This window comes from Scardinius erythrophthalmus (assembly GCF_964197995.2).
Source record: "Scardinius erythrophthalmus genome assembly, chromosome: 11".
NCBI classification, from domain to species: Eukaryota; Metazoa; Chordata; class Actinopteri; order Cypriniformes; family Leuciscidae; genus Scardinius; species Scardinius erythrophthalmus.
Genome location: NC_138231.1, coordinates 7,650,732 through 7,667,795, shown reverse-complemented (window position 1 = coordinate 7,667,795; position 17,064 = coordinate 7,650,732). Strand labels below are relative to the sequence as shown.

The 17,064-nt window shown below is 37.5% G+C and overlaps 1 protein-coding gene across 2 annotated transcripts in view; it reads left to right on the top strand.

Annotated features, from left to right (window-relative positions):
• Nucleotides 1–17,064, top strand: part of afdna (afadin, adherens junction formation factor a) — a 111,950-nt gene that overhangs the window by 36,827 nt on the left and 58,059 nt on the right. For both annotated transcript variants that reach the window (XM_081379533.1, XM_081379532.1), the window contains exons 2-6: nt 11,360–11,555; nt 12,284–12,396; nt 14,068–14,228; nt 14,431–14,588; nt 16,303–16,460. In XM_081379533.1, coding sequence (XP_081235659.1) covers nt 11,360–11,555; nt 12,284–12,396; nt 14,068–14,228; nt 14,431–14,588; nt 16,303–16,460 — 786 coding nt within the window. The remainder of the gene's footprint in view (nt 1–11,359; nt 11,556–12,283; nt 12,397–14,067; nt 14,229–14,430; nt 14,589–16,302; nt 16,461–17,064) is intronic.

The window sequence follows — 17,064 nt, the reverse complement described above, 5'->3', positions numbered from 1 at the left end:
TATGCGGAGTTTGTGCTCAAGAAACATGTTTTCATGTTTCCAAAAATTGATGTCTGGTAGTGAATGTCCACTGATTAAAGATGCATCTCTCATCAAGCACTTCATCTTAAACATAGCACCTTCCTTCTTAGTAAGAATAGACAGTGAATTTAAATGGACACAAAGGAAAACAAGGCAGCGAGTGATAGACATACAGTAAAGTGTGTCGCAAATATGTTATGTAAAGTTCCTTGGTCACAACTCATATTTACAACTCATAATTTCCAGATTTCACTGGAAGTTTACTACTTATTTTTTTAAATATTTTTATTGACTGAATGATCGGCACTAAAGTACTGAACACCACAACCTGGTGACCATTCTTCTATCCCTTATTTGCATCAAATTTAATATGCTGTCCATAGTCTGTTCCCAAACTTTTTTGCCAGTTTGCCCTTGTTGTATGGGTGGATAAGCGCAGCCCTACCTTCATCTCTGATTATAAATAGACTACCGTGTGGAAATCATGGAGGAAGGGTGTGGTCAACCGTGCATTATTAACGCGGTTAACTCTTTATTCTCGCACGCGTCCTCAAGCTTTTAAACCGAACCGCGAGGAACGCTTGGGCCTAATCCTGCAACACAAACAAGCTGCTAATCAGATTTAACAGGGCTGTGTTTGGCTCCAAGCCACTCCCTTCTCAAACAGCTAGACCTGGACGAGGTGAAGGGAAAAATACTGTCTTCCTATTGGCTGAGCAAGCATGCAGCTCTGAGCTGATTGGCCAAGCTGACCTGGCCTCATCTGCATGTAGTGGTGTTGTCATACTAGTCATGTGGTTGTTCTAAATCCTTTGTTAATAGAAAGCAGCACACACAAGCATGTTATATTCTACGCTGACCCCAGAACTGTGTGCGTGAACGGGTCACAGGCATCTAGAAGATTGTGGGGGGGAGTCCTAGGCAGTGTGTATGTGCTTGTCCATGTGTTTTCAGAGATTGGAGTGACAGATGGAGACCCAGATGTGTTATTCTGTTGCAAGAAAGTGTGACATTGGTCTTTCTAGCAGCTGAGTTTTTAGCCCAGGCTAACACAAACACACACACATACACACTTACAGTGTTTTAATATAAGGAGGAACAGGTGGTCTCTGGTGTGCTGTCAGGACATTGCTATTGAGTCAGGCTGATTTGATAGATTAAGAGATTTGCTTTTTACGGAGATTATCCAAATTAATTGGTTAGTTAGCCAAACGTTTTCATGTCCTGTGGAAACAAAACTAATTACCACTTAGTTGGATTGACCAGTACACAAAACATGCTTTATCTTGCACAAAATTAGATTTTGTCACATGATGCACAGGGATATCAAGAGTAAGAATGCTTTTAGGAATTACATCACTTCCTGTGTAGGATTTTGTTTTCTTTCTCACATTATTTTCTTTTATTTTTCATTATTATTATTATTATTGTTATTATTGTTATTATGGATTATACAAGTCGAGTCACCTTTATTTATATAGCGCTTTAAACTAAACGGATTGTTTCAAAGCACCTTTACAGTGACAGAGGAAAATGATGCATTTCGGCTGTTGTTCAGTTGAAGTCAGTTCAGTGTTGATTCAGGTCAGTTGTAAAGATCATCAATTATTAAATTAGTTCATTTCATCTATAAAGCAGTTCTGCAGCGACAGTGGCAAGGAACCCAAACACATCAGGTGACAGAATAAAAAAAAAAAAAAAAAAAAAGCCCTTGGGATAAACCAGGCTCAGTCGGGGTGCCAGTTCTCGTCTGGCCAACAATTTTCTATGCCATTCTACAGAAGTACTAATCCTTTTTGTAATTATATAAAAGTTCTAACCTTTTATAATGATTGATAAAATAACAAAATAACCCACAAATTTGTCCACTCTTCCAACCCTAAAATCCGTCATTGTTTTGAATGGACCTATTTGTTTGCATGGATAAACGCAAAAGAACATGAGACCCCATGGAAGACTGGTCAGTGGTCATGTGACTGGTGTGTGCGTTGGAGTGTGTCAGGAGACACATACACACTCCTGCTAACAGCAGCTCAGACAGCATCAGGATTAGTCTTTCTTCCCGCCTGAATGCTGGTCCAATCAGCAGGAGTCTGCTCTGCCGCCCTGTTTATGAATTCTTTTCCCACTACTGCTGTGAATGAAATTAGGTGGAAAACACTTCTGTAGTGTTCTTAAAAACCTAATAATCAGCTATATATGACATGGATTTTACATGTACCCAGCATATTTCTGTCTTTTCTTTTTCTTTTCTATATATATATATATATATATATATATATATATGTATATATATATATATATATTGGCTGCACGATTATCACAAAAATCATAATTGTTGATTATTCCCTTGAAATTGTAATTGCGATTATAAATTACGATTATCACAATTTACATTGAATGATGTTTTGAATAGCTTTATGCCATTATTTGAAGCCACTGTATGCCATATTGTTATATCAAAATAAACAAGCTGAAGATAATCTTAAGCACACAGAATAATGTAAGTGAACTTTTTTTTTGTAATTGCGCCTTTAAACGATTACATAATTGTGGCATCCGTAATTGTAATCGTGATTACAAATTCGATTAATTGTGCAGCCCTATATATGGCTGAGATTGCGTGCGATCCTAAAGTGAAAATTCACAAAAGTTTTCTAGAGTTCTTTTTAGCTTTCTCTATCAGGACGGTGATATATAAGAGGTGTTGTTATCAGCGGCTCACTGTTCTGTGAGCGTCCCGTCCACCGCAGGGGGTTAACAGCATCTTCACCACAAGCTCACGGCCAGATCTGCCAGCTGCCAGCAGGGCAAACCATGAGGATGCTTAAATATGTTTCTATTCTGGGATGCAAGCAGGCTGTTTATAGCTGGACATGGTCTAATTCCATCAGAAATTTACAGTCCTCTCTGGACCGAGTGGATAGTCTCGTTTAGCTCAGCATTTTACTTTAAGATGCTTGGACGCATAAAGAATTGATGGAGCTTGTTAAGTGTGAGGTTTAAAAATCTCAAGAATGGTTGGTGCTTTTACTGCGTCTGTAATTTGAAGGTCTAAAACATTGAACGCAGGGTGATTTTTAAACTAGCTACTTGGCTTTGGCATCATGGCTCATTTATACTGCATCTAACATTGCTTTATTGAATAATCTTGTCATTTTGTTGTGTATAGGGATATTAGTATGTGTTTACCTCTTAATGAATATTCATGTATGGGAAAAAAAGATCTTTATGGTCCTACAACTGCTGTGTCTGCAATAAAGCTTTGTTATCTCTGGCAGAAGCTGAATGGAAAAATGCTTACTAGGGATGCACCAATATTAAACGTTTTACCTATACCGATGTCTGATGATTAGGTTTATTAGGACTGATAACCAATATCATGGCCAATATTTTAAATATGTACACAGACTATTTATTTTTTATCATTTATCTTGAATTTATGCTTTGATACATGAACACATTTCTAATCGGTCAAAACTGTTTAATAGCTTTGTAAATTGGAATTATAAACTGAATTTGAATCTGTTGATTCAGACTGACGATAATGATAAAAAAAGTAATAATATTGCCTGATGCCAATATAGTCACCTATATATTACACATTCCCATTACTAACTAGAGTGCACCCAAAAGCCTCAAGCCCAGAGTACTTCGGCCCTCCACGTTCCTCACTCTGTCAGTGGGACATTATCTTCGTCATCAGGAGGGTCTGTGGACGTCTGTGCACACTGTCCGCGTGCAGCCCAATCTTTTGAGACAGAAGAATCCACTACGTGCATTAGTAGAAGAAGAGTGTGGCAAGAGCAATACAAAACAACACAATGTGCCAAGAACAGTAAACAAAGAAAGCATATAATTCTCCATTGTTTTTGGTCTGCGCTCATCACCGGTTGACTATACTTTAAAAGCTGTGCAGACACGACTGTGTGCGGGACACAGACAATTACTTATTTCTTTTAGTTTTACAGGTGAAGTCATCTATAAAAAGATAATCCCCCTCCAAATGCACACCATTTTTTTTATCTAGACGATCATTATCTTTTTGTCTTTAGAATATGGAAGTTTCTTTGAGTCTTAGAATGTGTCTTAGTTAGAGCTGTGTGTAAAAAAGGAAGTTCACTCAGAGTTTAGTGTTAATCAGGACAGTCCCACAGGCTCAGCGCTTTGGAGAATGATAACACACAAGTAGTGTCAGTTAAAACATGAAAGTAACAGAAGTCCTCTCACTCTCCATGACCCGGCTTCACACACCAACTGTTCCAGCCTCTCTTCTCTACCCTCTGTTCCCATTCTCTGTCCATTTTTAATATATGGCTGCTCTCAAAGCAGCATCTTTCTGTTTCCTGCTCTCAGCTCTCTGTCACATTCGTTTAGGGCTCCTCGGAGAACTGAACAGTGCTGGTTTGATGTCAAATGGAACAGATGTGTCCACTTCGTCGTCCTCATTTTGTGTTGTTAGCCTTTGCATTTGCCTTTGGTTAATGTTTATCATGATTATTAGTTCAGACATTTTGCTATGACTATATGACTATATGTATGTGTATATATGTATATGTGTGTGTATATAATCTATTATTATTATTATTTGGGAAGTTGGAAGCAGCTAATATCAGTTTTTTTTTTTTTTTCAAATTAGTCTATATACATTTTCTATGCCAGAATACAGGCTTTTTTTTTTTTTGCTTTACATTCATTTCAATGACTAATTTTACAAAGTAAAATCTGTACCTCTAAATCTATGCTTCCCTTATAGTTTGTAGGCTCGGGTGACGCTGGTTTCTTGCATATTAAGAAAAATTTTAACTTTACTGGGTTATTTTCTTCTAGAAATGTCCATTTTGATTTAAAAAACACTTTTTTTCGGTCCTCTTGTGCACAGCAGTTATGTTTTAAAAAGCACACACGCTTACTTTTAAACCTGTGATTGTAGATCTGTCGCTTCGGGCTGTGGTCCTGTGGCGTTAATCTTCCTATGATGTCACATGTTTTGCATTTCCACACGCTTACCTCATCCATGGCTCATTGTTTATCTGACAACTCTGTCAGAGACTTGTGAATAAACCCTCACCCGGCCTCTGTGGAGTAAACCGGTTACTACATCCACCACACTGAATGAAGCATTATGGGTGTGTGTGAATCACTATACCAGAAACAGTGTTGTAATAGTTTCATAGATAGAAATGACTAATCGGGAGATGAATGTGGGTGGAGATGTCGCTGATAAACTAAGTTGAGGCTTCTTTGTCCAAATCACACATTCTGTCTTTGTTTGACTAGAATAAAAAGTAACTTACAGGGGCTGTAGAATTCAGAAACCCTTGTTATTAGCAACATTAGTGGCTGTTAAGTGAACTGCAACCAGCAACTTATTGCTCATGCTCACACTCAACATACAAAAGACTGAACATGATTCAAGGCCCCGACACACTCACGGCAAAGTTCCTTTTCGTTCTTCTCTAAGAAGTAAAAACAAGTTGGAAATACCTTTGCAGCGATATGCCTTTAACAAACATCACAATGCCGTCCACGCGCTGAGAGCGATGTGTAAATATGTGTTTTCCTCTCGATAACAAAAATAAACGCACAACAAAAATGACAAGAAAGCATCTGATCATAGCGATATGCACGTTTACATGAGCTCTGCAATTCACCGGCATCATGTTGACAGATTAGGTCATTAAAATGACACTGTTATGATCATTTGAGACTATAGACTATATAGATCTGGCTATGTAAGGCTATAGTTTTAATTAATCCATAAGTCCTTTATGTAAAGATCAGGTCTACAGGCTCTCATAGACAACATAGGAAGTCAGGGAAAGGCTTGTTTTTTATGTTTCGTCACAAGCTGTTAACACATGAGCAATAAAAAAGCGTTTAATACATGAATATTCTTAAATATAGGCTACCCCTACCCCTTGAAACGACAGCCATTTTTGAATTGAGATTGTATATATTATTTTAATGTTAGCCAAACAATTTGTTTATTTTATTTTAGATTAAAAAAAATGATTTTGCTAAAATTATTTTATTTAATTATATTTAATTTTATAATTTTATAATAATAAAAAAAACATTTATACACTGCTCTGTTGATTTATGCAGAAGCATGTTCGTTGTCCATCCTTGCTCCACCCTTCCTGTGACTTGTGTTGCATAGAACAATTGCCAACGCTAAACATGAAACCGCCTTTGCCTGAAATGTCACCTCTCAGATTTTGAAATAAAATGGGGTGTGATATGACATTGGACAGTTCTCGTTCCCTCAGAGACAGAACTAAAGGAGTCAGAGAAGGAAGATCTCTCTCTCTCTCTCTCTCTCTCTCTCTCTCTCTCTCTCTCTCTGTACAGTATGTGTGTTTATAAGGCTTTAGAGTGTTGTTTACATAGTGTTTGGCTGCCTGTCTTCTGTAAACTCAGATGTAATTAGATGTTCAACTTCTGCTTTGGTCTTTCCTTATCTGATTTAGGACCGCTAAAGCAGCTGCTTCCTTTTTAACTCAAATTTTCTTTTGTTAATGAGCAAAAGCTTGAATTTAGTGACCTTGGCTGTTACTACATTATTTCAATAGTTTGTTCTGCAGGCCCAGACATTTTCTGTGGGGGGTAAAATTCGCTCGTCTGGGTTAATGGTGTGGTCTGTCTCTGCGAGCGAGGTGTCCTGCTGACGTGGGGTTAACGCTGCCCCTCTGAACACACCACTGCATTAATCCAGGTCAGAGACCTGTTGAACACATTGATTTCCCCTGGGATCAGCCTCTGTCAGAGGTGAAAGGTGCGTACGCAGGAATGTGCTTTCTCTGCTTAACTGCATTTTTAAAACAACTTAATATGGCCCCACTGACCTCTCTAGTACTTTACTAGGTTTTAATTATCTGAACATTTAAAGGGGACATATTGTATCCGGTTGTAGCATTTTATATTTTCCTTTGAAGTCTATTTATAATGCTAATCAAGGTTTCTTACACCATAAAACTTTGCAAGATTGAGATGACTATTGACTATTTCTTGACCCTCATTCAGAACCTTAGAATTTAACAGCCTGTTTTTGCTACTGTACATTTTACACATATATGTGTAAGGGACCTCTGTTGTGTTTGGCAGAAATGGATCACACTGTCCTTCGTCTGGGCAAGAAAAGTTACTAATAACGGGTGGCCATATGTTATTTTGTTAATTGTTAAGACTTTTATTAAATTTTCTAGTTCTTTCTTTAATTTTTTACTAATCATATTTTTTTATTTTTCATTTATTTTCTAACTTTTAAATAAAATATGTTAAATAAATGTATATGTTAATTATGATGTGAAGTGACAATCTTTAATTTTAGATAAAAATTATATTTTTATTATGGCCAATACTAAAAGTCTATACTTTTTTGTTAAAAATATCAATAAAATAATGTGATGCTAAAGTCTGTTTAGCTATCACAGCATTATAATGTACTGTATGAAATATGGATGTTGATATTGTTTAATACTATGCATTTAAGATGATGTAATGAGAAAGTTGAATAGTTGAGATGAAGTAGTTCCTATAATCAGTGATTCCAGAAATGGTGCTCTTAAAGCGATAAAGGGATAGTGCAAGATTATGGTATAGTTTTAAGTTAGTGCTACATGACAGCAAAAGTCTGAAAATAAAGCAGGCAATAATGCAAAATAATGCATTAAGCATCAACATTTAAATACCAACATTGAGCAAACGGTCAGTAATATGGTCCTGATATATTGTGCATCCCTACTTTTGTTTCAAAAGAGCAAGAAAAATATTGTTTTCCATGATAGGAGTATTTTTAACTCATTGAGGTAGTTCTGGCAGAGCAGAAGTTAGGGGGATAGTTCACCCTAAAAGGAAAATTCGGTCATAATTTACTCACCCTCATGTTATTCCAAGCCTGTATGAATTTCTTTCTTCTGCTGAACACAAAACAAGATATTTTGGTAATATTTTGGTAACCAGACAGTTGACTTCGGCAATGGGGTCCATTTTGGTTACCAACATTCTTCCAATCAAAATATCATATTTTGTGTTCAGCAGAAGAAAGAAACTCAACATCAGGGTGAGTAAATGATGACAGAATTTTCATTTTTGTGCGAACTATCCCTTTAAACTGATCACTACAGCAGCCGGCCGAGGCCTGCTGGTGTTGCAAGTGATTTAGTTTTTGTTTCTCTTTATGGAGATTGATAGGCAGGAGACAAGAACAGAGCAGAGCTGGGCTATTAGTATGCTAATTGCGCTCGAGCAGAGATGAACACTGACCCTGTGGTCTTTAGGGCTATTCTTGTATGTAGACGTTGCAGATGGATGCAGGCTGAAGTTGTTGACTCAGTCCTATCTCAATGGTCAGAACTGTCAGTTTGGTACATGGAAATGTTTAGTCATACACGGTGTGGTGAGCAGATTAGCCTGTTTGCATTCTCCACTGTTTCATTCTGATGACAACTTTTTTTTTTTGAAGCCTACTGGTGAAGGCAAGCATCACTATTATTATTGCTTATACAGGCTGATTTGAACAAGGTATTTTAGTGCAGATAAGCAGTGTAGAATGAAACTAACAATGCCAAAAATCATGTTTTTGATTCCTAGGGAATTCATAAACTGATAAACGATACCTTGAATGAAGTAGGCCTATCTTTGAATTATAGCATCTGCCACATGTAAATAATAACAAGTTAGAAACCACTCAGAACATCATAGAAACCGCATTTTAATGCATATCACTCACATATTTTTTAATCTGAAAATACTAAATCTGGTGTCGTTGTCACTTTCAGGGAAGAAAAATGATTTTAAAATGCTTTCTGGTGTGTGAATTGGGAGGTGGCTGGTTGCAGTCCCCATGTGTTTTGAGTTATCCTGGGAGTGATCGTCAGGTCGGGTCGCCGCAAGCTTGACCGAAATTCTCCACTGACATGTTTTATTATGCTTTTTCTCCGCTTCGAGATAGACCTATGAGCTCATAAGCTTGTTGTTGTTAAACTGCCTGGTGATTTGCATGAAGGCTGTAATAACCTGTCGTCGCCCCCTGCTGGTATAATTTCACCATTTCTTATGTCAGCCACTTCCCTGCAAATGTAGTTTTTTTTTTTTGACTGTGCCTGAAAGGATCTTTCAATGCATAGAGCGTTTTTTTAATTTATTTTTTTGTCAAATGTGCAGTTTCCACCTCTGGAAAAAAGTAATGCGTGAAAAACTGGAGTTTAACCACCACTGAGGGACCCAGCTTCCCTGAATGGATCAGGTATCGTCAAGGTTTTTGGAATTTTTCAAATTCCACCTCTGATATTTTTCCAGTTGCTCCACACGTGTTTTTCCATATGCTGAAAGCGGTGACTGTTGACATATTTATGGTCCTCAGCAGACAAGCCTGATGATAGCCGCCTGGATGGAAGCTTTGACTCGACTTCAGAATTCCTTAAATTCAAATGGATAAGAGATGAAAGGTTGCTACTCGCCCCATAACTGATTTATGAGCTCCACGGCACAGTGCAGGGCTTCAGACTGTGCGTCCCTCTGTACGCATGATGATAAAGCTGGGATGAGTTTTCTCCATCAGGGTTTAGAGTTCCAAGGTCGAAGGTGGGACGACGGGGGGCAAAGAGTCAGCCGTAGCTCTCATGTGTCTCCTTTTCATCAGCAAACCCTCTTACCATGCTTCAAAGACATTCTTGTGTGAAGCCGAAGAGTGTGTTCTGCTGTCTTCCTGTGTCTGTGTGTGCTAGATAATTGAACTCTATGAAGTCTAGCACAATCCAGCATGATTAACTGAACCGTTCTGGTTCTAAATCTGATCGATGTATAAAAAAAATTGTGATGTATAATTTTATTTCATTATGTTATTTTATTTACATTTTTTCATTTTATTTTATCGTGATTGTGTCTAGCAGTGGCCCATAACTGGTAAATTCACTGTAATGCTAGTTGATTATTTCTTTATTAGGCCTTTTGTTACAGATGTAATCAAACCGGCTGAAGTTGGTGTACACACTAGACCTGACAGGAAATAACCCTTTGTGTTTTGAGGAAACACATGGTGACTCTCCTGACATCCATTGTTCTGGTTGCCATGGTGTTTGTTCTCTTGATGTTTGAAGACACACCTCTCGCACACACATTCACGTTTCAGGAATTAGAATCCCAAAATGTTTTCCCTTATCTGTGTTTTATGTATTTATGAGCTTTGTTTCCTTTGTTTCCCTCCACTGCATAGGAGTCATTTTTCCTTGCTTATTGGGGGCTTTGAGACATCAAGGCACCTTTTTTCGAAAGCAGCTATTGAAGAATATATAAAAATATATATATATATATATATATATATATATATATATATATATATATATATATATATATATATATATATATATATATATATATATATATATATATATATATATATATTTTTTTTTTTTTTATATGTTTAATTAATTTATATATATTCAAATCTTTACCTGTATAAACTATCGGAAAGATCTTGAAAAAGTCAGGGAAGTTCACTGGTCAAAAGGTGCAGCAATCTCAAATCCTTATGAATACTATGAAGTTCCTGCTGTTTTATCTAAGAAGTGTGTCATATTATAGGATTTCAATGCATTGCAATGGCTATTTCATGCCATTTTTATCAGCTTTTCCTTTATGTTATAGAATGCATTTGATTGTATGGCATCATTATAGTTAAAATTTGACTGGGGCGTGTCTGTTCACACAAATGTAACCGCATTCATTTCTGTGCTGGATAATTTGAATACATAGTTTTTGTTGTTGTTGTTGCTAAATATAACTTCATGACCATGACCCTGAGGGTCCAGAAATCTCATCTGTAAGACACTGTGGCACACAAGCAGGCGTGTGTTCGGGTGTGTCCAGAAACAACAGCGTACAATGTGATTGAGTTGTGTATCCGCGGTGTGGTGTCGCAGCTCATCGAGATGAGTGTAAAACACCCTTGATGCTCATATTGCTGTGGTATAATCAGACAATATTAGTGTAAGCTGATAGCCTGCTCCTCTATTATACAGACACAAAGGCTTCTTCAAGTACGTCTTCACTGTTGTCCTAAGGCTGCTGTCCTCTTGTCCCAGATACATCCTGCTCGGCCAGCTCAAATATCAGCCTCCGCTGCAGGTTACGAGTTTAATGTTGCCACACAGAGCTGCTCGTTTTTTCACACAACAGAGATGGTACAGATGTAGCCTACTGCTAGATTTAACCGCAGATGGGCAAGAGATGATCTTTTGCGGCAGGCTGAATGTGAATCTGAATGTTGAAGATGCTCTTTGAATGAGGGTTGAAACCGCATGAACTGATTGTTGTGTTCTTTTTCTTCTTTCAGGACTTGGAGTTCCATGGCGTGATGCGCTTTTACTTCCAGGACCGCGTGGCGGGGAACTTCGCCACAAAGTGTATCCGAGTGTCCAGCACGGCCACCACGCAGGATGTGATCGAGACGCTGGCAGAGAAGTTCAGACCCGACATGAGGATGCTGTCTTCTCCTAAATACTCCCTCTATGAGGTCCACGTCAGCGGCGGTGAGTCATGGGAACACCAAAAAAAACACCCCTTGAAAATGACATTTTGTGACTTTTTACAATTAATACTTTCAGAAGCAACAAGTTATAATACATTTTTTAAGATGTTTTTGAAAGAACACTTAGCAATACAATCTTGATTTCATGTTGTTGTCACAATGTTGTTCATAAAACATTGCATGTAGTTGCATACTTTAAATTTTAGTTTATCTGGTTGCATTTGATGTCACATTTCTTATTTGCTCTTCCTTTTATTTTTAGAAAACACTATAATATTGATTTTGTGTATATGATATGTCTGCAATGTCACTGATTAGTGATTAAAAACTAAGTATTGTTCTGTACAGCACTTTGGTTAGCCTTGGTTGTTTTTAAATGTGCTTTATAAATAAATATTGTATTGTAATACTGTATTGAATCCGATGTACTAGGTTGAGTTCTAGGCCATTCAATACATGTAACTATCTTCAAGTTTGCAGTGGATAAAATTGTCTGTAATTCACAAAATATCCGTAAATAACACAACTTTGGGTTATTCACAAAACATGAGCAGAGCAAATTTCTGTAAACACTTTTAAATTGTTTTAGTAATATCACATTCAATTAAATGCAATAATTAAGAAAAGAATGAGACCCATTTGGACTAGCCTCATTTTCGTTTCAGTCTACTCTGATTAAAGTCTATAGAGAGGTGAATTTCTGACTGGCATAATCTGTCTCTGTGACAGAAGAGAGGAAACTGGACTTGGACGAGAAACCACTTGTCGTGCAGCTGAACTGGAACAAAGACGACAGAGAGGGCCGCTTCGTTCTCAAGAACGAGAACGACATCATGCCCAAGGTGAGGAAACGTGGATGAGAGAGAGACCAGGCCGACTCCCTTTCACAGAGCTTGTTCCTTTGGTTTGTTCTGCTTGAACGCAGGAGCTGCAGATTTGTAATGATTCACTAAGGGTGTCTGTGTTTGTTCCTGTTGAGTTTTCTGCTCTTGGTTATGTTGGAACAGCTTTTTTAGTCCCCTGCTGTTCAGACGGCCCCTAAAACCATCTTCTCCGCAAGCCGGCCCATTGCACGTCAGTTAAAAACCCTCTCAGGACATACAAACGCACAGGCATCAGCAGACACTTCATTTCCTCGCTTAACTGGAGCAGATCAATTCTTTTTTTTCTTTTTTTTTTTTCTTTTTACTCCGTCTGTCTCTCTCTCTCTCTCTTCACTTCAGTGGCTCTTAGTGTTGTGTGCAGCAATACTCCCCAAAGAGACATAAACTCAGAGCTAGGACTGTCTGAGTCTGCAAGAATGTGTGTTTAGGTGTGTGGGCGGTAAATCCCAACAATTTTCTGCGTTTTAGGCTGTTTTCACACTTGGTTTGATTGCTCAGTCCGAACTGAAGTTTGATTCCACCCTCCAAAACGTGGTACTGTATGTTTGAGTCATCAACATAAGTGCTTGTGGCAACTGTTTACCACTAAAACTTGGTAACATCTCAGGATGAGAAGATGCCAGTGTCATGGTTTAATTATGCATTTTGCTATCTGCCTTATTTTTTAACATAAGAGTCGATATGGTTTATTATAACTTGAATGTACACGGCTTCCGGTGTCATTTTCTTATAGTTATTTTAGCTCAAATAGCTTTACTGTTAACAGCAATTTGTTATTCTTGTAGTTAATCTATAACAGCTAATGACTCTCTCACATTCACAGAAAATAACTAATTTGCACGTTGCAAAACAAGACGAGTAAGTGTAACCAGGAGCGTGCAAATAGTGGTTCATGTCAGTAATTTATGACGGATTGCTTTTATATCAACTGTGCACTCAATTCGTTCATAAAATGAGCTATTCAGTTGCTCTCAGCTCAACCATTTGATGATGTAGAGCTGAAGTGGTGTTGTGACATCTGTCTGGCCGCTCTCTTGTAGAGTAACTTGTTCAGGATGCTTGAATATGAACTCTGCAATCCTTGCTTTGGCCTTTTATTATTCATTCATAATGCAATATTTTGAAATCCCTCTGTAACAAATTCTGGAGTGTTTAGAACTGAAATCAATAGAAACGCATTGTTCCACATAATTCAGCATTAGTCTTTCACCCCCTTTAACTAATAATAAAAGCTAATAATGCAAAAGATTATTTAAAAATAATTTAAATATTAAATAAAAAATAAATCATTAAAAATGAATAATATTGTTAACTGTTAACTGCTAGTACTATAATAAAAGTTAATATAGAAATATTTTAAAGGTACTTCTCTAATTGGAAACTAAAAGCAATATAAAATCGAAAGTTAATATTCAAATTTTACAGTTTAATTTTAAATGTTTATTCAGAATGTAGTTCCAATAAGGGAAGAACAAATGAAACAGGATGAAAAGAATTTTCTGGATTAATTCTACTATTCCTAATAGAATCCATGTGGGTCTAGCCATAACCTACTCTACTTGATATCCCACTGCAGTTTTTCTCAACATCTCTCTTTCTCTTTATTTTTCCTCTCGATCTCTCCACCAGAGAGCACTGACAAATGGCCCTGAGAAGGAGAAGGAGGGAGTGATCCAGAACTTCAAAAGAACACTGTCCAAGAAGGAGAAGAAGAAAGAGAAGAAGAGGGAGAAGGAGGCCTTTTCTAGAATTCCAGATGGAGACGATCACACGCTGAACCGTGAGGATGGGTGAGGACTATGATTTGCCTTGTATGATAGACAGGCACATAAAGGCTATAGTTGTTTTAAAGGAATTTTAGTGAGACAAAGTTTGTGGGTAAATTATATAAGAGCATCTTAAAAAACAAATTCACTCAGCTTCTTTTGTTTCACTTGTCCTAAGCAGTCACGAAAGAACATTTTATGTTTCTCTTTCTGTGGTGTTGTGTAGAGACTCCAGGTTGGCTGCTGAGGTATATAAAGACATGCCAGAGACCAGTTTTACACGGACTATTTCTAACCCCGAGGTGGTGATGAAGAGGAGACGACAGCAGAAGCTAGAGAAGAGGATGCAGGAATTCCGCAGTGGAGATGGTCGACCGGACTCAGGTTTGTTCGGCACTACTACGTAAACATTTTCTACAGTGACATATCACCACCTGTATTAATATTGCAGATTATTCAGTAGAATCCATCGTTAATCATTTTGCATGCGAAGTGGCTAGCCAGTCATGATAGAGCTTATTTACATATGGAAGTCTTATGACCAATTATTAAAACTACAAGCTACAAAAGCCATTTTTTCAGAACTTGTTTTTCTGGCAACACATACAACACTCCTACTAGCCATTTTTGCGGGTTGAATTTTATAATATATACATTTTTCAATTGTAGTCTTTTAAAAAGGCTTCTGAAATAATAAACTAAGTGCAATGTAGTGTTGTAAAATTATAGATTTTTCGATTCATATTGATACTGAAATATCGCAAATTTTCGGCAGAATAGATGCACTGTACCAGCTTTGCTTTCTTGCTCTCTCATGACCTCTCTGACAGCGACACGCAGTTGAATTTGTGCATCATTTTACTCATTCCCACAGATTTTGTGCTCCCACTGAATGTGCGCGCACATAAAGCCACCTCTCATTACTAAATTGAGTTTGTTTTCGCTGCTTTATGAACGAACCGCTAGTTTTAAAATCTTCCCGGTCTACTGACATTTGTTATTACATCCGCTTCAAACATTACAATGCGCATGATAAGTTTTGTTAACTCTGCAATAAGTAAATCCTCTTCATCAGCTAATTAGTCTTCGACATCGATGCCATAGAAATATACAGAGCTACCGCAAAAACAGAAGTTTTAAGACAAATTTCTAAAGATGGCTGCACGCTCGTTTCTCTTGTGCATAAGGTCTACATGTGGATCTAGAAATCATTTGGTCCAAAAAAAAGTCCTTTCTGTTTGTTTTTAATGCAAAATGGGCTATGATGTCAGCAGTATGTCTCCATGGGATACCGTAAACTGTAATTTTATAATGAGAGCACCAAACCAGAACCCTGGCAGGTCCATTACACTTGTTGGGACCTTTTGCCAAAGAACCACCTACTTTCAATTGGGAAACCGTTTCAGGCCTCAACATAAAACTTTATATTCTAGCTCTGTTTACACCGACACCAAAAATAGCCTTTCTGTTCTGGGCAGACATGAATATTTAGATTTTCTGAGCTTATGTAATCAGGATAATAACGTATGTCTGCCACCGAGGGTTTAGACCAGAGGCAAATCCTCAATGTGACACACATAAAAAGTCTCCCAGTTAGTCATCACATTCACCCCGTCCGGCAAGAGTTAAGCTGTGTGTGAAATGGTTAGAGGCACGTGGTGGGGTTTAGATCCCAGTGTTAGGGATGTTTGAGTTCTCACACTGTGTGTGCTGCGAAACTAATAAAATCCTACAACCTGCATTGGGCACAAACAAAAGGATTATTCAGAATATAGGAGGGTGTTTTAGGAGCAAGATTTCAGCTAATTCTGTTAGTGTAAATCGGCATTAAATCGTACATTGACTATGCTGTCAGCAGGTTTTTAAACTGACGCAAATGTCGAGTATTGGCCAAGTAATTGGCCATGCCAATATATCGGTCTGCCTTTGGAGCTGACTCAAGGTAGATGCAAGTTAATATGCATGATTATCAGCCAATTCTGATCATCTGGAAAAGCCAAGTATCATCTGATGAATTGGCCTCGCCAATGTATCAGTCTACTGCTAATCTACACACTATTAGTTCTTAATTCTCTTTGACACTATCTCTCTCATTTAGGAGGGACTCTGAGGATCTACGCCGATAGTCTGAAGCCCAACATTCCCTACAAGACCATTCTGCTCTCAACTACTGATATGGCTGACTTTGCTGTGGCCGAGGCTCTGGAGAAATATGGTCTGGAGAAGGAAAACCCTAGAGATTACTGCATCGCCCAGGTGAGGTTTAACACAGTGTTCGCTTTCCCCCTTTTCCAAGGGGATGCTTTCAGAGAGTTGTACTTCCCTATGATAAATTTGATGGTGCAGCATCGTCTGACAGTGTTTTAAAAATCTGCAGGATAGATTTAAATATTGTAGAATGGACGGATGCACAATATGTTGGTATTTCATTGTTATCCTGCCGATATTATAAATTTAACGATTTAATCAGTATGTTGGATATTAAATGATGTGTGCTCATTTCTCCTTATTTTTACATTTAGATTACCTTTGCTGTCATCTAGTGCTCACTTAGTTAATCTTTAAAAACACTAATAATAACTAACACACTTTGTGTTATATATTATGAAACAATATTGTTAAATGTTTTGTTCTTTTATAAATCACTTGGGATAAAAGCATCTGATAAATGTATGAATGTAAATAACACTGTTAAATGTAATCTTTAACAAATCTCAAAATATATATCCATTTTTCATATTATACTGTTATAATGTTGTGATGCCTAAATTCACTTGTATTTATGTGTTTATTTATTTACATGTTCCCTGCAGGTCCTTAAGTCTGTTTCAGTTGTATCAAATTTAAGGTCAAGTCTTAA